Source organism: Myodes glareolus, chromosome 21, assembly GCF_982192425.1.
Source record: "Myodes glareolus chromosome 21, mMyoGla1.1, whole genome shotgun sequence".
NCBI lineage: Eukaryota > Metazoa > Chordata > Mammalia > Rodentia > Cricetidae > Myodes > Myodes glareolus.
The window spans coordinates 15,970,990-15,995,203 of record NC_142046.1 but is presented as its reverse complement, the minus strand read 5'-3'; the positions used below and the strand labels follow the sequence as shown (position 1 = coordinate 15,995,203).

Below are 24,214 nucleotides of genomic sequence, written 5' to 3'. Positions count from 1 at the left end.
GTAGCCGGGAGACGACAGGCTCGGAGAGATGACTCACATGTGAGCTTGCAGAAAAATCATTTCCCAAATTAGCCCAGATTGCAGCTTACTCTTAGTGCAGGCTGGATCTTACCTCAGTCCAGCCAGTGTGTTGCTTGTTGCCATAGTAAGATGACACAGTGGAAAAAGAGAGGCCTGGCCACAGTGCCTGCCACACCCACGTGACCTCCACCCCCTGCCTTGCTGCTGGGACAGGTGCTCCTCTGCCGGTCACCCACCACACCCCAAAGGCTGTGTTATGAGTAAATAAACACAGCCCACAGCCTGTGAATTAGAAGAGATCTGTCATCTTCTGGGCCTGTCATTTGCTTGGTCGTTTGTTTGAGATCATGTGTCCTCAGGTGGTTCTTTCCCTTCTCGGGGATCGCACTTTCTCCATCAGTGCTGGAAGGATTGGGACTCTGAAATTAGTGTCTTCCTGACTGCTGTCTAAGACAGCAGGTCTCTCTATCCTTAAGGGAACAATTGCAGGTGGCTGGGGATGTAGCTCAGTGGCAGAGGGCAGTGTCTGGTCAAGATTTTGGGTTTGATCCCAGCAATGGAAAACAAAACATTAAAATAGCAAGTAGTGGGGAAGCTGCCTGTGTTCAACTCCTCCTGCCCTTGAGGCTCCTCTGAGGTCCCTCCACCAATAGTGTGAAAACCCACTTCCTGGATGGCCTCACAGCTTCCTCCACCAAGCTGACCCCCTCAGGGTGCCTAGTGCTTTCTCTTCCCTAGCAGGTAGTAAATTCTGGGGAAAGGCAGCACACAGCACTTGAGCACAGCCACAGCGTTGGTACTGTTGAATTCCTTCAGAATCCAGAGCCCAGTTTCCTGTCTGAGGACCTGTTTACTGTTAACTGGTTTCCCAGCTCTTGGGAGGGGTGCCTGTCCACCACCGGGTGGCTGCTAGTCTCCTTAGCACACAGTAGGTACCCAGGCCATACTTATTCAAAGAATGACAGCCGGGGCGTGGCTAAGTGGTAAAGCACTTGCCTAGCATGCACAAGGCATCACTTCATCTTCAGCTCAGATCAGAGCGGAAGATGAAAAAGAATGTGTAAACTTAATCAGTGTCATCACAGAATGAGTTTAGGTTTTGGCTTTTGTTGTCGTTAATCCTTACTGGGGACCAAACTAGAGCCTTCCGCATGCTAGGCAAGTGCTGTCCCACTGAGCCACATCCCAGCCCTGACTAACTTTAGATACACTTCCCCTGGCTTTCGATTGCTTGCTATCCAGGTTGTTTCTTGAGTTGGTAGGACTTCCCTGATGAGGGGCGTCCAGTGGATCCCCAGGGTTCTGTGTTAACATGTACATCAGTCAGCGTGTTTATTTCTGAAAGTTAATGCTACAACCAGATTTCCAAGCTGCTGGGGAGGTGGAGGCAAGAGGATAGTTTCTAGGCCAGCCTGGACTGCAGAGTGCACCCTGCTTCAGAGAACTTTAAAAACAAACAAAGACAAAACCAACTCCATAAATTCCCAAGCCTCATGTGGTGGTAGGTCTGTATCCCTGTTGTTGGGAGACTGAGAAGGAGGGTCTGTTGAACCTAGGAGACTAGTCTTGGCAGCATAGCGAGACTTGATCGTGAACCAGCCAAGGGAGAAGAGCCTGAGTGTAGCTCAGCACTGGAGTGTATACTTGCATGCACAGGACTCCTCTGGTTGCTTTTTGCAGCGGACCCAGATTCAGTTTTTAGCACTCATGATGGCTCACACCTGGAACTTCAGTTCCAGAGGATCTGATGCCCTCCTGGTCTCGGGCACAGCATGCACATGATGCACAGACATACAAACATATGCAAAGTTCCCGTATACATAGGGAAAAATAAAGAAGTCTTTTAAAAAACAAAAATAAGACCCTGGATTCAAGTCCCATGTTGTGAAAGGAAGAGCAGATTTTCAGAGTGCTAGGCCAGGGTGAGGCAGAGCCCCACTTAGCTCTATAGACTGCTACTTGCCAGCATGCACTCCAAGCCCCCATTTTAGTCACTGCTTGCTTTGCAGTGGAGAGCAGTCACTATGCTGGCATTTACCCAGCAGTGGGACTGCCAGCCCTGCCAAGGTAGTAACCGTAGCAAGCCCCTTGTAGGCAGGCGTCCTGCTTGATGCCATACAATGGCTCTTGGAATATTCTTTAGCATTTCCTGGCTCTACTCATGAATGACTGGAGGTACCTGCTGTCCTGAGGGGTTGGGGAGGATGGACTGTCCCCTCTTTTGTTTCAGTCATGAGGTCTGGGTGTGTTGTGTCAGCTGAGATGCAGTGGGAGGCTGGCCTGGGTGACCTAGAGATCCTGGGTCTATGGTGGCAGTTCCTCTTTTTATGTCTTTCCTTCTTGCCTGGTACATGATCCAGAGTCCTTCATGCTGCCTACTAAATACATTCCTGCCCCTGAAGCTAGCTAGCCCGCTGCACCAATTGGCCCTGCCTGCCAGAACCAGTCATTTCACTACAAATTAAGTTTCGTGTCAAACCTGCTTTGAAAGTATGGAAATGAGGCCTGCTGGCCAAGAACTAGCGCCTGTTTGAGTAGTTTACTTTATAGATTAAAAAAATAGTGTGTGTGTGTGTGTGTGTGTGTGTGTGTGTGTGTGTAGCCTGAACACACGTATGTGTACCATATGCATACACGAGCCTATGGAGATCAGAAGAGGATGTCTGTCTGGAACTGGTTGTGAGGCGCCATGTGGGTACTGGGTACTGAAGCTAGGTTCCCTGTAAGAGTAGAAAGTGCTCTTAACCACTGAGCCATTTCTCCAGCCTCCACTTTATAGCTTTTATAATTATTCATCATTGGTATGACCGGGCAGGTGTGGCTCTCGGGCACACAGCAAGATGGCTCACCAGCTAAAGGACTTGCTATCAAGTCTGACATCATGAGTTCAATCCCTGGTCTCGTATGATGGAAGGAGAGACCTGACTCCCACACGTTGTCCTGTGTGTGCCATAGTACCCCCCTAAAACATAAATAGATGTAATCGGGGTTAAATAAAGCAGAGCAGGAGGGTGATGCTGCATGTACTGGGAGGTGGGTGTGGAGTGAGAAGGCAGGACAGCTGAAGCCCCATGAACTGCTGCCTCCAGACCACTGCACTGACCTGGAGCAAACAAGACTCCTGGCTGGAGACAATAATAGTATTTATTTGCTGGTTATGGATAGTCCCATGTGCCTGTCCTCCTTCAAGTAGCTGGTTGTGAACAGATAGATGGATGATTGTGTGGGGACCTTGGAATTGGTGTCTCTCAGCCCCTCCTTTTAGTAAGTAAAAATAATAGTAGCAGCTAACAGTCATTAGGCACTTACCACGTGCTGGTACCAGGCTCTGCCAAAAGCATTCCACACATGTGACTTCATCTTCACAGTGGAGGAAAGGTACTTACTGTTCTGTAGAGCACTCCAAGCTGCGGACTGTTATTGGAGTTAAGATGTACACGCATACAGTGGAGTGTGGCAGAAGGAAAAGCCCACAGGCATGCGCAGTACTTACCTGGGTCTCACTAGGTTCTGGACACCTGTCCTTTCTTAGCTCTGTGACATGACAGAGACAGACTTACCTGTTTCCAGATGCTCCTCTGCTTGAGAGGTGACTGCTATCAGATTGTGGATGAAGTGCGACAGGGAACTTGAGAAGAAGCTGTTCTGTATAGAAATTACATTCACCCCTACCTTCACCCAACCCCAGCACTCCACCCCTGTCCTCCCTTCCTCCCTCCTTGTTTTGTTTTTGAGACAGGGGTTTGCTGCATATCCTAGGCTGGCCTTGAACCCACTGTAGCACAGGCAGAGCTCAAACTCACAGCAGTCCTCCTGCCTCAAGCTTCAGAGTGCTAGAGTCTGTGCTCTGTGGAGAGGCCCTTCCTCATGCTGGCTGTGTAGTAGTGCTAGTGGTGGGTTGGACACAGTTGCTTGCTAACAGTTTCTTTCTGTTGTCGAGATAGGGACCATGGAGCGCAGACTGGTCTCAGATTTATTATACAGCTGAGACTAACCTCAAACGCACCTGGTCCTTCTGCCTTCGCTTCTCAAGTGCTGGGCTTGCTGATGGTGTTCCGGCGAGGCTGATAGCCAGCAAGCCCCAGGGATCCTTCTGTCTCTATTCCTCCAACCCCAAGCACTGGGTCATAGGCTTGTGCCTGTGGCCAGACTTAGCCTTTGACATGGGTGCTGGAAGTCCAAACTCAGGTCCTCCTGCTTGAGAAGCAAATGTTCCTACCACTGAGCCACCTCCTCAGCCCTGTGGACGTGCGTGGCTCTGACTACCCATCATAACAAATGACAAATGCATGTGGTGCAGTCCTCCCTAGCTTCCCAAGTATTCCACGGGTACAAGCTTCTTTTGTCGTTTTAGGTTCTGTTGGCTCTCTCATCTAAGGTGTTGGAGCTGCACAGCATTGTTCTAGGGGAGAGAGATGGTGACTGGTGGTCACTTTCTCTTATGTGCAGACCCTGTGCTAGGAGCTGGACCTTCAGATAGGTGCTTGATTGATTTCTCCTCTTCCTGGGAGAAGAGACAGGTGGTGGAACCATTTGACAACTGTAGAAAGGAAGGCAGCATCAGGGGAAGTGACAGGCATACACTGCAGGGACTGGTTTAGCCCCCCCCCCCCCCTTGTATCTGGACCCTGGGTTCAGTGCTGGTCTGCTTAGTCACAGGGGTGTCTCAGAGGCACCGCTATTACCATTGCTTAGAAACAACATGGCTAGGGACTTCCCTGGGGCTTTCCTGCATCTCTGCAGGACTGCTGTACATCGGCCTACAGACTTGCAAAGCAGTCTCTGGCTACTCAGTTCAGAAGTGGTTTCCACAAAGCAGCTTGGGAGTGGTGTGGTGCAGTAGGAGTGATAAGCAGCCCTGGTGGGTGTCACTCACTGCCTAGCAGGCAGCCCTGCAGAAGTTCGGGGGTCGACCAGCTGGTGCTTGTGTTGACTGCAGGAAGCTGAGCCTTTCATACATTCCTCTATGGTAGAGGCAGGGAGATTCTGGGCAAGGGCTACAAGAAGCCCTTGTGACCCCAAGACTGCACCAGTGCACTGGGGCAGAGTCCTGTGAGCTCTTAACTGTCTTCATCTGTAAAATGACAGGTCAAGCAGGTACAAAGAAGTGGTTGAGTATGGATGGGCCTTTGGGCCCAGAACCAGGGTTTGTCTGTGAGGAGGCTGTGGGATCGTTTTCATTTCAGTGGGTCTGCCGAAGGGAAGAGTCCATGAAGTGGCTCAGGGTTCTAGCTGAGTCTTAGCACTTGAGAAATATTTAGTCGACATTAGCCTTGTTCTTACTTAAGGGCCCTCCTGCCCTAAAATAGAATTTCTTTAAAACTACTGATTGGGTAAATAAATTTTTATACTTCAGTCCTCAGAGGAAAGGTGGTCTCTGATTATTGAGGTGCTTTGGAGTCTCGGATCCAGGGTAGGGTGGGATGGTGTGGCTGGACCTCGTGTAAGCTGAGCACTCTACCACTGAACCTCACCTGGTTAGAGTTAGGGCTTTGGGGAAGATCCCTATGCTAAGAGGAGCTGGGTCTCACCTAAGTCACACAGGCTGGCCATGCTGTAGAGGGGATGAGGACTGTCCTGACGCGATTCTAGTCTAGAAGGAACTAACTTGAAGGCTGTGGCAGGGCTCAGTTTCCCCTCCTAGGGCTGATCTCAGCTCTCACAGCGTGTTGTTTTTGTTCTGTGATTGCTAACAAACTCTCTGTCATTGAGGTCTTTGTGATAGGTAATTTACAAATGACCTGGAGTGCCTTGCCTTGGTGGTCCCTGCCCTGTGTTCTCCTCCCTCCTCCCAGGGTCACCTGTGTCCTGCAAGTGGGTGTGTAGACCCCAGGCCCCCTGCTGGCAGGAAGCACTGTGTTGTCTGGGGAGATGAAGCTGTTCAGCCTTCCCTTCATCCGGTCCTGGAGCTGCAGGACCTCCGCTTCATTAGCATTTGTGCCTCTGCCTGGACTTGTCCAGAGCACCGACACAAACTGGTTCTCTGCGCTCATCACAGGACCAAGACCTGGGCTGGATCAAAAACATGCTCTTCTGCATGGCCGCCCTGAACATGAGAGCTTGCAGGAGCTGATTTTGTGTCGGAAGCAGAGGAACCTGCTCTGTACTCCCACTCTGGGCTACAGTGGCCAAAGTTCTCAGGCCCCAGCTTCATAGGTTGAGAACGCCTTCTGTTGCGGAAGTCACCACCAGACTGGAAACAAATTGACCTGGTGCTGCAGCATCTCTGCGTCCTCTGAGTCCCTCTGAACGGGGTAGGGGGGCTGTGGGTCTGCTGGAGCGTGTGTGAATGGTCACTCTCTAGAGGAAACTTGATACTCACGTTCTCTCTCCTGCCATCCTGCCATGAATCCCTCCTCTTACGTGATAGAGCATTTGTGTCCCACTGACTGGGTTCAAGTCAGTCCCCATGCACCCCTGAGGGTTGCTAGGTCCCAGGAATGATGCTTGCTTGTAGCCAGGTCTTTGTAAGCAAAGGGAGCTTTCCTTTTCTGAGTGAGAACGCTCTAAAACTCACACCATAAACCTCTGCGCTCAGCACAGGCAGATCTGTTTAAGCCTGTCACACACAGGAGGTCCAGCCATGCCACCACCCTAGGAGAACCTTTTTGCAAAATCTCTGGATCAAACTCTCCCAACCTCAGTGACCACTGAGCTCTCTTCCATCCGTCCCTGTGGAAATGTGACCATCCAGCTATATTTGTGGACATTGGGTTCTTTCCTCTGCACTCACCAGGTCCTTATGTTTATCTCCAGCTTGTTCCTTTTTAGTGCTGTATAATATTCCATTCTATTGGTTTGTTTATCTGTTTGAGAATTTGACCTTGGTTAGCCACTTAGGTGTTTCTGAGGAACAGGTGATAAACAATGACCAACAAAACAGCTTTATCTTATGCTGTTTTATTTGGACATTTTTTCAAATATAATATTTTTATTATTTGAGAATTTCATATCATGCACCCATCACACTCACTTCCCAGTCCTCCCAAGTCCTCCTCTTTGTGACAACCTACCCTCTACCTCCATGAAGAAGGAGGAGTTGGAGAAGGAAGAGGAAGAGGAAGAAGAAGAAGGAGGAGGAGGAGGAGGAGGAGGAGGAGGAGGAGGAGGAGGAGGAGGAGGAAACACATTGACCGTTTACTCACTGGTGCGTGGTCACACTCCTGGTGGCCAGCGCCTTAAAGATACCTGAGTCCTTCCCCTCCTGCACCCCTTCCAGAAGCCCTCAGTTGTGGAGAGCCACACTTCAGCATCTTTACCACCATTTTTAAGAGTTCTCTTAGATAGTTTTCTGTCTAGGCTGTTACTTTTTGGGGGGTGGGGATAGGGATTGTCACAGAAGCCGTCTGTGTCCTTTCTCAGCTGTGCATCTGTAGTCATTAATACCACTGCAAACATAGCTTCCTGCTCTTTACAGTCTTCCTGAACATGGATCGTGGACTTCTGCATGGCTTTTGGTGACAACACAGACCACCACAACAACTTAATTGTTAAAAATGGACAAAAGATCAAATAGACATTTTCTCAAAGAAACTGTGAAAACAGCCAGTGAGCTCATGAATATGCACAGAATTATTAATCATTAGGGAAACATAACTCAAAACTACCGTGAGAACAGCCTCACACAAGGATGGTTTCTTTCAAAAATGCTGGGAACAACATCATGGGGAAAAGTGAAACCTTGAGTTGGCAGAACATGAAGTGGAAGACTGTAGTTCCTCAGAAGTAGAATTAGCACACATGTAGCAAGCCCACTTCCTACATACCCAGAAGAGTGCTAAAAGCAGCGTCTTGGAGAGCCTCCCACCCTTTACAGCAGCATTCGTCATTATTGCCAAAAGGTAGACAACGCCCCTATGGCCATTCATGGGTGAATAGATAAATGAGCAGTCATCCACATGGTAGAATAGTACTTAGCCTTCAAAATAGAAAGGAAGTCTAATGTGCTGTACTGTGGATAAATCTGAGGGCACCAAGTGAAGTAAGCCAGACACAGAAGCAGGTGCCATGTGGCTTCACTTTTGTGGGATCTTAACTTGGTAAAAATCACATTGATGAAGCAGAATGGTACAGGCACTGGACAAGGGAAGGCTGGTAGAGTTGGCTAATAAACAGTTGGTTTTGCAAGGTGAAGATCTTGTGGAGGTGGTGGTGATGCAGCATGGCTCCGGTGATCACTTTAAACATATTTACCACAGGGTGGTAGTGGTGCACACCTTTGATCCCAGTGCTCAGAAGGCAAAGGCAGGGGGATTTCTTGAGTTCCAGGACAGCCTGGGCAACACCAAGGAACTGTATCTGGAGGAAAACAAGAGCAACAACATGCCAACATATTTGACCACACTTGTTTTCAGGGCAGTCTGCCACAGAGCTCTGCCCCCAAACTCATCAGTTTCAGAGCGTGCATCTATCCTTCTTATCCTTCGACAGTAGATTATATCAAATCAGTTTTAAAGCAGCAGCCTGTCGTGGCTGTGTTAGAGGGCATGTGACTGCTGCTTGATGGGCTGTATCTGGGCTGGGAGGGGCACTGGGTGAAGGACCTGCTGGGTACAGTGGCTCCTGTAGTGGGCCTGGTCCTTGAGGAACCTTTGTGATCAGGAAGCCTGTAAGCCAGAGCAGATACTAGACTACTGCGTAGAGGTCTTGCTACCATCTGGGCTTTTCAGCTCTGGTTGACCCCAACCCAGTCCCATCCCAGTCTCCACCTCCAGGAACTGCCCAGGCACTGGATCAAGTTGTGTTCCTGTGTTGTATCTATATTCTGAGGCCGTCAGAGGGTATGAATGTGCAGCTGGGCTTCACCCTTGGGATGTCGTAGTCTGGCCCATAGTGCTGGAGCAGCTAGCTACTGAAGCCTGGACTTCTCAGCACTGTGTACTAGGCAGTTCCTCGGAGTTGAGGGTGCAGGTGGCAGGCACTGTGAACTCTGGCAGAATCTCAAGCTGTTGGCCACATTCCTAAGAAATTATGACTGACTTATGGGAGGGGCAGAGGGAGAAGAATCTAGACAGAAGGAAGGCCAAGTCTTCCTCAGAAATTCCAGCCCCGAGGGCCCTGTTAGATGGCTAGCAGCTCTGCAGAGCTTCAGTCTGAGATCACCCTTGAGTCTCTGGCCTATGCTGTCATTACAGTCCCGTGGCTGGCCAGCTGCTGGGTGGACATGAACACATCAGCAAATGTAAGAAAAACTGTTTCATAAAGGAAACGCACTAACAGAGTGGATGCTTCAAGAAAGTATATGTCCAGGGCCACACTGGAGCATGATGACTCCGTCTGCTGATTTCCCAAGTGCTTGCTCTGTAGGAAACATGACAGGAGGAGCTTGGACACCTATCCCATCTGGGTTCCCTGCTCACGCCCCTCCCCCCAGCCTTTTGTTTGTTTTCAAAACAGGGTCTTGCTTTGGAGCCCAGGCTGGCCTTGGAGCTCACAACCCTCCTGCTTCAACTTCTTGATGCTGGGACAGCAGGCAGGTGCCACCATGTCTTGCTGAGGCACAGCATTGGTTCAAGGGCTGGTTCTGGATCTTTGCTTATAAATGTCCCCATTATAACCTCCCAGTGAAGAAAGTCACTGAGGGGTCCCTGCTCATGTGGACATTGACAGATGGAAGTGCTGACTGCTCGGAACTCCAACCATCTCAGCATCCTGGGGCAGATGGGAAATGCTGTCACAAACGTGTGCACACAGCTTGTATTGCAGAGGGGCCAGGTTGCTTTGAGAGACCCAGTGCAGAAATATGCCGGCTCCAGTATAGGCTTAGTTTCGGAGGGTTCTTAATGAGTCTGTGCATTCCTGTTAGTTCCTTTCTCCCCAGAAATGTCTGCTACTTCCCACATCCCATTTACTCAAGCCAGGTGAGCATCAAAATCTGGAAGAGCTGGGTTTAAGAACAATGAGTGTATACAGACAGCTAAAACTCATCTTCCATATGGGAAAGGTTAAGCAGGTTAAGGTTAAGCAAAACTCCTGTTCTATGGAGTGGATGGAGACAAGAATAGAATCTGTGTCAAATTACATCTCTTTAAAAATTATTTGTAATGTTTTTAATATTATATATGCAGTACATTGAGTGTGTGTGTGTGTACGTGTAAGTATGTACATCTGTGCATGTGGAGGTCAGAGAACAATGTGAAGGGTCAGTTCTCTCCTTCTACCTTGTGGAGATTGAAGTCAGATTGGATGAATCATCAGGGCTTTAGGTTGTCACCCAATCAGCAGTACTGCTCTGGCTCCTGGCGACATTGCTGGGAGGATACCAGTGTGTTGTCATTCTGCTGTTCTAAGGGCAGTTTTTCACTGCTTAGATCAGATCCCTAGTGCCCTTCCCATTCCTCTCCATGGGAGCAGTGGCTACAGAATGAACCCCTCTCCATTAGCACAATGTGGGAACACATTAGGAATGGGTGACAAATGGCAGCTCTGATGGCTCAGACAACTGGTCCTGCTGGCACATGGGAGAGCTAAGTGGAAGTCCCTGCCTGGCACTGAAACAAACCCTGGTAATGTGAAGTAGCTTAAAACATTCTCCCAAAGCCACTGCAGTCTAAAGATGGTTCTGAGAGAGAGCGAGGCCTGTTTTCCTCAGTAGACCAGACGGAGAACACAGCAGCCGTCTAATTAGCTCTGACAAGAAGGTGGTCAACAGTTTAGCTGCCGTGAAAAAACTGATGTATCTCCCACTTAATGTATAGTGTGCCTTGGGATATTAGCTAATTAATTAAGATGATGTATGAGTCATCATGATAAACAAGACATTTTAAAGCTAAACATCTAGTTTGAACACAAAGTTTAAATCTGTTGGAAGCCACATAGCACAGCAACCGTCTCCCAGTGTGGTGGTAAATACTGACAGGCTTCTTCCGGTCCAGATGCTCCCCAGAAGGGCAGGCGGCTTTCTCCCAGCCCTTTAGTGCAGGGTCTTCACTCTCTTGAACTCTTCAGTTTGGAATGTCCTGGGGTGAGACCTCTGATCCCTCTCCAGATGATCCAGGCCCTCTAAACCAGTGGTTCTCAATCTAAGGGTCGTGACCCCTCTGGCAAACCTCTAAGTATAATTATAGTACGATTCACAACAGCAGTAAAATTACAGTTATGAGGTAGCAACAACAAAGCTTTATAGTTGGGGTCACCACACTGTGAGGAACTGCGTTAAAGGTTGTAGCATTTATTAAAAAGGTTGAGAACCACTGTTCTTAACAGAGCCTGTCCCCAAATATCTATTTTCAGCCCCTCTTTTTTTCTTGTCCAAAGATGGTACCTTCTTGCTGCGTCCTCACATGGAAGGGACCAGGAGTCTCTCTCTGCCCGCACATGTGGGTTCTGTCCTCACCAGTCAATCATCTCATGAACCACTTACTGGGATTACAACTTGACTGTGAATTTGAGGGGCACACCACACATCCCTAAGAGCATAGCACATGTATCCAGACGTTGTGGGCCACCTTCCAAGCTTCCCACCTAGTCGAGGCTGGTCCTAAATGCGGGATTCTCCTGCTTTAGCCTCTTGAGTTCTGGGACCACAGTACTGCCAGTCCGAGGCCTGCTCATTGCATCTTGGACCCCCCCCCCCCCCCCGGCCCAGAAGTCTGAATCATCCTTGTTATCTTACTATCCTGGATAGTTTATGAGGTTACTGGTCTCTGCAGTTCCCTTGTAGCTGGTCACTTGGTTTCCATTCTTGCCTCAGAAATGACTGTTTATCATTTAGCTACTAGAGGGTAGATTGGACCTGCCTGTGTATCTTAGCCACCTGACCCTGTTTTTTGCCCTTAGCTCATGTCAGCCTTATCCCTTACCTTCTCCTGCCATTCAGCCTTTGCCAATGCTGCTCTCCTGACTTGAAGTTAAGAGAGGTTCAGGTCAGGAGTCAGCAGCTAAACTTCAGAGGTGGTAGAAGAGGTGTCTAGCCTCTCTTAGAGCAGCATTGCCCCTCAGTGGGACAGATTATGGGACTCCATTGAGAGTCAACTGCAGAGGTGAGAAGTGAGTGCTTCACCAGGACATACATTAGGTATGAGGCGGGAGTGGCAGAGGGAGGGAGGTAGTGTGAGGGCCAAGCTTCAAAGGCTTCTGAATATCAACATTCCAGACTTACTCCAGGTATTCCAGGAAGCCCTGAGGGTGCGAGGATTCTGTGTGTGCTTAGTGCCCCCCCCCAATAGTTCAATGCCATCTAAATATGGCCAATCATTTCTGCTTAGTTTTTAAAACTTCCTTCTAAAACCAGTTGTATTGGAGCATATCTGTAACCCTGGAACTTGGGATGTAAGAGGCAGGAGTTCAAGGCCAGCCTGGGCTACAGGAGATCCTGTTTATAAGCAAACAAAACCCAACAAACAGCCTTCCTTCCAATTCTAGGCAGAGCTGAGGAATCCAGGTGGGCTTTGTTCTCCTTCCTGGCCTCAGAGCCTGTAGTCCTGGCAGAATAGCAGCCTCGGGGAGGCCAGATGTCTGTTGCAGCCACAGTAGTTTCTGCATGGTCCCCATTTAGAGTCTCCATTGCCAAGAGATCCCTGAAGACCAGCCATCTCAAGGGGTCTGGGAGGAGAGGGGCCAATTTGAGGTCTGCAACAGGTGAGCTACTCACAGGTCATGCCAGTGTATAGCTCCCTTCTGGTTCTACCAGCAAGCAGCACAGTTGACTCATTGGGGCACCTCCAGCTCTCAGGATTGAGCTCACAGTGGCGGACAGGTGCTCTGCAGAAACAAAGCCTGAACCAGCTATGGAGCCTCACTCCCTGAGACTCATCCACAGGTTGTCTGCCATCCTGGGAGTCGTTTGAGGATTAGGAGATGTGGCTTTTTGGAGGACATGTGTCATGAGAGGAAGGGGTATTTGTGTGGTATCAAAAGCCCACACCATTTCCAGTTAGCAACCCTCTCCCTGCTGCCTCTGGGTCAGGATATCAGCTTTCGGCCATTCACTGTTCCAGGGCCATGCCAGCCTTCTTGCTGCCCTGCTGCCTGACATGATGACCATGGACTCTTAACTTTCTGAACTCTTAGCCTCCAAGCTTTCTAAGTCACCTTGGTCATGGTGTTTTATCACAGTAACAGAATCATAACTAAGACACTCAGTTTCCCCACTTCATTGAAGTGATTTAGACAAACTTGGTGATTCTTGACTTTTTAGAGCCTTTTGAGGTGGTGAAAACCATGAACTTCCCTTCCCAGAAAAATACATGAATATGATGTAACACTTTAAGGAAAGACCCCTCCTTTACCTCTCCCGTGCTCACTACTTCCTTTGTGTACTTTCAGTGACATTGGACCACCCTGCTGTCCATCCTTCAATTTTCATCCTTTTTCCTTTCCTCACCTGCTGATTGGATTAGGTGCTGTGCTTCCCCAGCATGCCTTTCAGCATGGTAATCAAATGACTTGTGTGTGTCATCTGATGCTTAAGCCTCATTCTGAAGCTTGCCGTGAGTATGCACAAGTCTCAGAAGAGGATCCTGGTTCTTCTGTGACATGCTCTGCCCAAGGGCCTTTGCTTGCTGTGTGGGATATCAGCAGATGACCCAAAAATTTGGCCCATGAGCTCTGCCTCATGCCTGACCTTGACATCTGACCCTTGCTCTGCTCAGCCTTTTGAGCGTGTGCAGAACAGGTTCTCTACCCCACCCCTCCCCCATGGAACATTCCCACCAGGCTCTGTGCTTCCTCGTATTGTTGTATTTTCTCCAGGAGGGAAATGACCAGCATCAGACTTTCCTCCCGGCAGACAGACACACACACAAAGCTGGGTGTCAGCTCTTGAGCACCACCCAAGAGCCCCCCCCCAGCTGTTTCTTTGCCCCTGTGGGGGTACCCCACACTGGCACCTCCTGCAGGGCTTTTCCTTTCTGAGCCATTTCAGTCAGTATCCTGACAGTGAGCAGTGCCCTGTACAACCCTGGCTTAAATTTCTTCTGCACCCTGCAGTTCATGAAGGGAGCTGAGGGGAGGACTCTCCCTAAAATGTTTCAAACTTTAGGCCACAGTGTTACATTTCTGGTTTATGTTGCTTCCCACAATCAAAATATTCCCGTGGCTCAGATGCTCACAGGTGAAGTGTCAGTTTAGTTATGTGAGGGAAGTGAGTATTTAGCAGTGCAGCAGCAGCTCTGGGCTCCAAGGGTCAGCTCTTGGGAGGGTAAATCTTTCCTTCCAGTTGTAGCCAAGGCTTGTAGTTTGTAGATAATCACAATGAAACCAGCAACAGTAGCTGCTCTTCATTAAGGGCCTGCTATGTGCCAACACTTTGTAACTTCTTACTTTAGAGCTTTTCAGCCTTTAGAGCTGCCTTTCCAGGGGTGGCTGGGTGACTTGATAGTATACAGCTTACATACATGAGAAAATAAGGTTCAGAGCGGTGCTTTGATTCCTTTCTGTGTCACAGTTCACCAGCTCAGAAGTAAGCTCAGAGCTTTAAACCAGGCCAGCTGTCCCCAAAGCCAGTTTCTGCCCCTGTCCTCCTCCTTCTCTAGTCAGGAGGAAGTTTTTCCTAGGCAAGGATGATCTCCCACCACACCCCTCTGCTTCCCAGTAGTGTGAAAGAGGTGCACTCCTGGTGCCTTCTGGTGTTTGTGGGACATGGGAAGCATGGCCGTGGTGGCACTCTGGTGGCACTGGCTCTTGTCTGCTTTGGTCTTTGAGTCAGGGTTTTTCCTGTATTACAGCTGGCCTGGAACTCACAGTGTAGCCTAGGCTGGTGGTCTTGGACTCATGTGATCCTCCTCTTTTGGCCTGTTAAGTGCTGCAATCACAGGCTGGAGCTACCATGTCCCGCTGTCCTTCAGGTTTTGTCTCATCCTCCTGTGAACATCTCCTGTTGGCTCTCTGCATGGGAAGTGGCAGGCAGTCTTGATTGACAAATATATTTACCTTCTGGGATGTTTCTAGGGATACTTTCTCTGACTTGACAATTCAGGGGAATCCTTAAAAATGGACTATTCTGCTTATCTTCCCTACCCCACTGAAGCAGCACAGGTTTGAACATTTGTAACCAGGGTTGTCTCAGAAGTGGTTGAACTACCAGGTCTTCAAGAAAATTGTGCTCTTGTGAAAGCTCTGTTTGTTTGCCAGTGTTAGCCGTAGATATACTATTTGGATCTTGAGTTCATTTGCTCATGGAAACCCTGCCACCAGAATAACAGCTCAGAACTAACAAGGCAGAACCTGAGCCCAGCTCTGTACACATTTGCTGTTGTTATTATTATTGTATATATAGAGAGACATGTGAGTATATATATCTGTGAGTGTGGGCATGCACTTGCATCAGTGAGAGAACACATGCCCTGTACATGTGTGACAGCCAAAGGACAACTTTCAGGAGTCCTCCACCATGGATTTCTAGGGGACCTCACTCAGGTCATCAGGCTTTTTGAGGCAAGTACTTTCACCTACTGAAGCATCTCACCAGCCCTGAGCCCATACACCGTGTGGATCCAGTGGATCCATCATAATCAGATCCCCGCATCAGTGACTTTCTAGAGCAGTAGGGGCAGTGGTGATGTGGGTGACACACCAGGGCAGAAGTTTCTGTGTAGTTAACCTGGTCCAGCGTGGGGACTTCTCACTGTTGTCTCCGTCACCTCTCCATCCCCATCCACACTTCAGCCATGCCAAGTACAACTTCTGACACAATCTTGTCCTAGTGGGCAGCTGCATGAGTTATTTGCCAAATGCTAATAAAATAAAACTTTGTCTAAATGGAAGATGTTAAAAATACAGGATCTAACCAGATCCTCTTTAGTGTGTTGGTTTTGAACCTATATTAAACCGCACATAGCGTAGAAGAAGCGAGATCAGATGGCATATTTGTAGCTGGAACTTCCCTGAGGAAAGGTGTTTAATAGAGACAGATGAAGTTACTCCAGCTCATGAAAAGGGTCAGGTGTGGCTAGCAGGAGTCAAGCTGGGTTTAAATCAGTCTTGACTGACATGCAGCTTTGCTGCACTACACAGGCATGCAGTTCCTGCTGTTGGTTTGTCCAGTGTGTGGTTGCGCTGTGACTGGGGGGTGTCTCAGGGCCCTCTTGCTTCTCATTTCTGCATCAATCTTGGAAAGATGCACTGGGTATGATTTTGTTTTGCCAAGTTTGGAAGCTCAGGCTGTGATTTTCTGAAATGTGTTCTGTACGGATGGAGGAAAACACAGCACCTGAGGATCTCTTAGAGCTGCAGTGAGGTCCTTCCCCATCCTGCCTCATTTAGTGGGCCCTTCTCCAGGGCTAGCTGGAGCAGCACCTGGGGTGGAAAGAGCGCTAAGCTTTTCTGTGGTTCTGCTTTTGGGTGCTGTCTTCAGGCTCCTTCAGTTTGCTTCTATGCCATGCCAACCAGTTTCACAGAACGTGTCTCCTGTGTGCTTTCCCTTCTGACCTGCTATAGCTTTAGAGTCTGAAGTTAGGAGACAGTCATGAAGAACATGTACTAAGCTTTCCTAAGTGAATCTAGTGCAAGTGACAGAAGTGGACTGGTGAGGTGTCTACGTAGCAGGTCAGAAAACTTAGGCTACTGGCTTTATAGGCAACACCAGTGGCAGAGCTGGGTTTGAAGGTCTGGCTGGGTCCAGACTGGCATTCTTGTCCTGAACCCCTTAGCAGCATTTCTAGCCTCTGCTGTGGGGGGTTGAAATAAGTTAGACTTGACACTCACCTTGGTTTTTTTCTTCCTTTCCTCAGACTTCATGCCCTTGTTTTCTTCCTGCAAACCTGGTGGCATGATGCCTTCTCCAGAAAATTGTTCTTCAGATAGAGTCAGGTTTAGAACTCGGGGTGCATACCCTGAAAGGCTGTGTTAGCACTTTGTGTCCTTTGTGAATGAAGACATCTCTTGCATCTGAGTGTTTTGTTTTTCTCTTGGAGACACAGTGTTAATGGGATCAGCCTGTTTCCTCGGACCATGTGGACCATGTGGACCATGTGGACCATGTCATGGGGCTGAGACAGACCTTAAATAGAAGGTGTGGCATAAGGGTCTGTGCGAGGTTCCTCACTGCACACCCTAGAATGACCCTTTGTGACTTTCAGCACCTGGGTCACCAACTTCTTCTTCCCCTGGGAAAGCAGCAGCAGCAGCAGCGGGAGGAGAGCAGTCCGCTCTCCAGGCCACTGCTGTACTCGTGAATAGTGAGTGATGTCAGAGGAAGCCCCAGGAAAGAGCTGCTGAATGCAGTGATTACTGCAGCCACCGGTGGGGCGGGAACACCCTTCCTTCTAGTTTCCTCCCAGTACCACCAAAGAATTTGAAAGGCAAGAAGCTGAGGCCTTTTAGAGTGACAGAGTTCCTGCTTTCTCCAGAGGGTGTGTCAGCCCTCCCGGGGCTCTGCCTGGGGCTGCTGGGTCATGTGTGTTATCCCAGGGATGAGTCCCCTTTCAGCCAGTGGCTTGGTTCCTACTCGCCATTCAGTGGAGACGCCTGGGCTGGGAAAGGTGCTGTTGTGATCGGCTGGTTTTAGGGATGGGCAATGCCATTGAAAAACAGAAGCCCCTGAGACAAAGCCATCTGTACCCCTGGAAACAAGGTAAGAAAACTCCCCCCATTTTGTAGGAAGCAAGACGATGGTCTTATCCGGGATCCTGGCCCAGCTGAATCAGCCTGGGAAGCTACCTTCCAGATCAGAGCGAACTCAGTCTGTGGCCTTTCTAAGGACTGAAACACATATCTCTTTGTAATGACCCGTGTAACTGGTGGGTGGTTCAGCTCAGGAGTTTCTGTGTTGACTTCGTTCAATTTTTAAGCTCTAATCCAAGTCAAGAGTTTTGTTATCCAGGAGTTGGAGTGTTTTGTGTTATTTTTGGTGTAAAGAATGTTGTTAAGAGTTTCTAAGTGTGTATCATTTCCCAAAGATAAATATATATCTATGCTGTTCACCTGTTTTCCACACCATGAGAGGCAACAATCTCTCTCAACACCAACCCTGCCCCTCAGGCTGTAGCTCTGAGGGAAGAAAGAATGGGTCCATAGCACTGCCACAGTGCCCCAGGACCAACACATGACCTTCAGCAGTGACGGGGCTGCTCTGCCTCAGACACTTCTTTCAGTAGTGCTAACCCACTAGGCTAGTACCTGGCAGGTGTGCCAGAGGTGGCACTTACGGAACTTGGGGACAGGATCTCACTATTTAGCCTGTGCTGGTCCTGAGTTTGCTGTCTTATGAGGTTGGCCTCAGATTTGGAGTTGTGTTTCGGCCTCCCCAGTGCTGGGATTACAAGTGTGTACCACTCCTAGCCATCTTTCCAGGTCTTGCCTAACAGCTGCAGTCATGCTTGGTTTGTGGTTGGCAGTCCCCATGTAACTATGACTGAGTGTGTGTTTGTGAATAAAGAAACAACTGGAAAGAAATGCCTGGGAATGTTAGCAATATCTGTTGGAACCAGGTTAGAGAAAGTTCTCCACTTAAAAGGGAAAATAGGTGGGATGTCAGTTTGCTGTTCAGTTCTAGCCTTGCTGAGCGTCCCTCATCATTCTCTTGTCTGCTATTTCTTTGAAGAATACTCCATTGGATCCCAGTTTAACAAGACGGAATAGCAAGTGGCTAGGGGCTTGTGCTGGGAACACGTCTTTCTCTCTTGGGTGCTTGGTATTGAATCCAACACTTGGAACTTGCTAAGCAACCCTGAGCTGCATGCACCCTCAGCCTCTGTCCTTACTTTCCTTGGTACTGAGCAGTGTAGGGGAACACTCTTGGTTTTGGATAGTCAAACTGGAGTGTTTAAAGAGCCATGCTTACTGTAATTACCCTGACACAATTTAGCAGAATGATACATTTGATAGTGAGGACTTCCAGATGAGCAAAATAGGAGAAATTTTAACAAGTGCCAGGAACCAGGTGATGGGTTTGTGGTGCACTGTTAAACGGTGGAGCCAGAGGCTTCACCCACACTGAGCCGTATCCCCAGCTCTCTTCAATGTGTTTTTACATGTGTGAAATAAAAGCAAGCACAAACTCACTTAGCTTAACTTGTGTTGTTTTTCATTGGAAATAACTGGATTTACATACAAAATTACAGAAAGGTTTGAGGTTTGTTTGGCTTTGTTCACTAACTGTAATGAGAGCAGTTGTAGGGCCATAGTTGATAGTTCATTCATAGCAAGCAGAGCCACTGTTGAAATGGATTATTAAAAATGCTGCAGGTCCCCAAACAGTGGCAGTGGGCCCTGAGAGCTGCCAGTCCCAGGCAGGGATGGCTGCAGGTCCCCGAGACGTGGCTGGTCCAGGGCAGGGAGACACGTGGTGGCTGCAGTGGGAGAGAGACAGCAACATGGATAAGCACACCATGCATAGTGAGGTTGAATATTTAGTTAGTGGTTATGGAAGGGAGGGGAGAAGGGGAGAAGAGCAGAGAGGGGGAAGGGAAAGAAGAAGCTGCCTCTCCGAGAGGGAGACAGAAAAGAGGAGGAACTCAGGCTGGAAGCTGAAGATTAGCCTGTCTCAGCAGACAGGGGAGGGAGTGGGAGTGGCTTGTCTCTTAAAGAGACAGAATAGATCCTTACAACTGTGATCCATGCTTTCCAACTTGCTTTTTCTCAGAGGGTGGGTTGGTTTATCTAGGGTACACCTGGGACCACGCTTGTCTTCTCAAAAGTCTGTCTGACCCTGACTTCAGGGCCATTTCCAGCCCTCTTTCAATGAGGTCGTGAGATCCTTCCTGGTAGATGGGTGAGTGGTGGCTCCATGCCACACAGTCAGGGTCTCTGACACACTAGAGAATGGATGAATGAATGGAAAGTGCAGTGTCCACAGTGGCTGCCGCTGGGGCAGCCCAAGGAGCTCCTGTCACTGTTCCCAGCTTGTTGCCCTGTGATGGCTGGAACTCTGAGTAGACATTGCCAGAGCCAGCGATGATGAGTCAAGCCTTGTTGTGTTCTAGAGGCTATTTTATTTACTTTTTAAAATTTTTTATTCATTTACTTATTTGTTTGATTTTTCAAAACAAGGTTCTCTGTGTAACATCCCTTGCTGTCCTGGAACTCACTATGTAGACCAGGCTGACTTAGAACTCAACAGAGATCCACCTGCCTCTGCCTCCCGAGCGCTGGGATTAAGTGCTGCCAACACTGCCCAGCTCTGAAGACTATTTTTAAAGAAATCCTATGTGCCCTTCTCATTAGTTTGTTTCCATGTTGTGGGCTGGGGAAGTTGGAAAATTGAAGTTGTGTGATGGTGTGGGTGTCCCAGCTCTCTGCTGCTCTGCAGACTCATCCTTCCTTTCTTATATTGGCTCTAGGAAGTCTCTCACGGGCAGATGTGCAACAATTGCAAATTAGTTATTATCTTCTTAAAATAGATTGTGCATCACCATGTGGGTGCTGGGACCTGAACCAAGGTCCTCTGGAAAGCAGCCAGTGCTCCTAACCACTGAGAAGTCTTTCCACCCTACCCACTCCCTAAGATCGCAGCAGCCAGTGCCACCAGGCTGGTGAATGGAGATGCTAGTGATGTAAGTGTTTGCACACAGTGTGGGTGGTAGCCAGGGAAATTAACACCCTCCCAGGAAGGGCTGACTATGAAAAGCTTCTGCTCATAGGCTGACTAAGTGGACTTGCTGTGCTGGGAAAGAACCCAGCAGACAGAGAATAGGTGGGGGTGGGAGGCTCTACCTCAGCGCAGCAGGAGTGGATTTAGAGATTTGGATTGTAGCCAGCAGAGGTGTTTAGACGTGCATGTGCAGTGAAGAGGCATCTGATGCAGCTGGATATCCACACATCGAGTCATAAATGTCCACCCAGAGCACACAAGGACCAGCGTCTCACTCTGACCACAGACCCAGCTTCACATTTGTAGGCCTGCTTCATGGTGTCTAAGGGAGATGAGACCTTTACTATACAGTAGCAAATTTAACAAATGCATACTGCTTGCTAGAAATGCTTGTTATTATACATTGCTCACTGGAAAGAACCCTGCATTTACTGGGTCCATGGGCATAGACCTTAGGTCAACTCTCTCCTAGAGCCATCAGCTATGTGAGTTTAGATAGTTCTCTACCAGTGTCCTCCTCTCAATGAGAGGATATGGTGATAGTCTTTTGGTTTTTCAAGACAGGGTTTCCCTGTAGTTTTAGAACCTATCCTGGAACTAGCTCTTGTAGACCAGGCTGACCTCGAACTCACAGAGATCCGCCTGTCTCTACCTCCCGAGTGTTGGGATTCAAGGCGTGCGCCGCCACCGCCCGACTCATGGTGATACTCATAAAGGACTCTTTGGGGGTTAATACCAGTGTCCATGTGCCCTGGTCACCATTGTTTATGGTGCAAAACTCCCAGAATATTTCTCCTGTAGTACTTACTCAGGGGACTCAATTCTCCCTTACTGGCTACTACTGTTTTGTTTGTTTCCAGTTACACAGTGGCATGTCTTCAAACTAGGGTATCGGGGTTGAATACTCATTTTCCAGTTATTTGGCAGTCTGATACAGAGAGTGTACATTTTACTTTAGATGAAACAGTCTTACATTATTTGTTATCCCTCCCATCTTCCTCGTGCTGGTGATGGAACACAGGGCTTTGTGCATGGTGGACAAGCAGCCTGCCCCTGAGCCATACCCTCAGCCATGATGACACATTATTAAGGAAAATAGTGCTAAGATACAGAAGAAAACACAAAGGACAGAAACTTTAGCTGCTGCTGTTTTCCAGAGCCCTGAACATGCACACACCCATGTTTTTCTATAGTCACAAGTATGTGTGTGTAATTTCCCCCTTTGATGTCAGGCTTCTGTATGGCCCCGTAGCTACTGTAATGATGGTGGCATGCTACTGTGTTAATGTTGCACACTGTGTTAAATGAGCCATCTGCTGTTGAATGCTGACACTGCCGTTTTGGCTCCTGCAGGTGGGCAACACTGAGGAGCTCCAGGACCAGAGCTGTGTGATGCTGTTGGATGGTTTCCTTATGATAAGTTCCCAGCATCACATTCCCAAGACAGGAACACAAAAATAGCTTTAAGGATCCCACCATGTTGTTTTCTCAAAGGGGAGGTGTCTGTTAACATCTCACAAGTAAGACGTAAATTCCCCAGTTGGTCACCATCAGCATCCAGTGTCCCATCTGTTTTGAGATTTTCTTAGGAAACGTCAGCTGCACTTGCAGTGCCGCGGTGAAGGGTTATCCAAGGGAAAGCGTGAGAAAGCTGTTGGTCACAACGCTCTTATTCCCCACAGTTCTTTGCTTTGGGCTTTCCTTGGTTGCATTTAAGTGCCAGGTTTCAGTGAACAAGGATCAGGCTTTATTTAAGGATGTCCACTTGTTGTCATTAACTTTTGTCTTCTGTCTCCCAAAGAGTACTGATTATTAGAAATTACTCTCTTGTGGGAGATGTAGAATGAACCCAGGAGTGCTTGCATTGTTAGTATTGGGCTGACTGATGGGCTGCGAGACAAACAACCCAACTTGTCCTTTTTTCCCAAGTGCTCAGAAGTGATGAGGCCCCAGCTCCACTGCCACTAAATTAGATAGAGTTGTTGTGGTTACACACCAGTAATCCATACAGAAGGCTAAGGCTGGAGGACCTTGAGAGCTGGCCTATAAATAAATACGTCCACAGTAAATGGCTGTGGTCTTCTTAATTAGCTTGCTTGAGAGCAGTTTGGACCAATGCATGCAGCACCTCAGAATGTGAATAAATGTGATGGATGAGGAGGGTCTAGAAAGGAGGGGTTTAAAAGCAGAAGGTTATGTGGCATCCTTTTGAAATTGCATGTCTTGGGATAGGAAGGTAAAGGTCTTCTAAAATGGTTACCTAATTTTAACAGTGGAGGAATTGAGGTGGATGTGAAATCCTACATCTTGGATCTTGTCACCACTGTTGTAACAGGGATGGGACAATGTGTGCAGTACTGACAGGAAACAGCACACTGCACGGCTTGTTTCATATTTGCATGTTACATTTACATATATTCTGTAACATGTAAAACATTTTACATGTAGAATGTAATGCCTGTAAAATACAACGCACAGCATGTGTCACATGTACCATATGCAATACAACACAGTAGCATGTCTGGCAGTGGCCAGTAGCTGGTGGGCTGTGGTATTAGGCAATGCCAGTGGCTTCCTGTGTGGCAGATGTGGTACCAAAAGATTGACACGCACAGTGGCTTCCTTTTGTACACAGTTGGCTTATAACTCGAACCTTCCATAAATTGGTTTTTCATTCAGCAGGGATCTGCTATGGGAATGGAAACTATAAGTGTAAAGGGATTTTTCTCATGAGAAGTATGGGGTGTTGTTTTGGGTGTGGGTAAGAAAAGGGAAGGAAACTTGGCTCTGTCATCAGATAGCTCCAAATTTAGAACAATGTCTGTCCTGAGCCACTGGCTGTTGAATGTGCTTCACCCTGGGAACGTGCGTAGAATTCATTTTCAGGTTTCAAGACTTTTCCAGCTGTGTCGAGGCTGCTGCCCGTTATCTGCTGATAGCAGCCACCAGCATCTCCAGTTACTTTCCAAGGATTGCTTGTAAGAAAGACTAAACCTGGGGGGTTTGTCTTATAGTTTGTCTGTGTTAAGGGTCTGTAAACACAAAGGACCAGGTGGTGTTTTAGAAGAAACAAAGTCAAGACTATTATGTAGGTGTTTACATAAACTTTTAAAAAGAAAACCATTCTTCAGTTGCAGGCTATAAACCAGGAGCCTGCACAAAAGGTGGCTGGTGGAATTCTGGGTGATAGGCAGCTTACCAACCCCAGGCCTCCAGAGTCTCTTGGTTTGGATGTTTTCTGTGGTCATTGCTCCTCTAGTAGTCAACAACATGTCCCTCACCCACACAGGAAGTCGAAGAATCTTGTGATTTCCAGACTGGAGGGGGAACATGGCATCACACAGAGCATCCACCGTTGTAGTTGGAATGGGTTGGCTGTGCCTTCTGCTGTCCAGCTGACCCCACACATCCAAGCTTTTATTATCAGGAGAGGAGGCTCTGGAACCTTGTCCAGACCAGAGGCTTTGGTGTTCCCGTTGCCATTGAATAGGCTGTGGCACTAAGTATAGTGGGATCATCCTACCTGGCAAGTGAGTTCTAGCCAAAGTAAAATGTTTCCAGTGAGAGAAAAAAAAGTCAATTTCATTATTCCCATTTCAGATTGATAGGTGTGCGCCACAGGCACTGTTTTAGGCTCACAGGATGACTAATGAATACACAAATCAGTGCTGCCCCCTGGAGTCTACAAGTTGGTACACAAACCAGTGTCATGGATGACAGGTG

General features: G+C 48.3%; 1 protein-coding gene across 7 annotated transcripts in view; it reads left to right on the top strand.

Annotated features, from left to right (window-relative positions):
* Rapgef1 (Rap guanine nucleotide exchange factor 1) overlaps positions 1–24,214 on the top strand; it is a 119,108-nt gene that overhangs the window by 5,083 nt on the left and 89,811 nt on the right. The window contains exon 1 of one of the 7 annotated variants that reach the window (XM_085681437.2): positions 17,307–17,533. The exons of 5 other annotated variants lie outside the window; for them this stretch is intronic. In XM_085681437.2, the coding sequence (XP_085537563.2) occupies positions 17,470–17,533 (64 nt within the window). In that variant the 5' untranslated portion in view covers positions 17,307–17,469. Of the gene's footprint in view, positions 1–17,306; positions 17,534–24,214 lie in introns of those variants that run through there. One more of the 7 variants, XM_048431907.3, reaches the window with a different exon arrangement.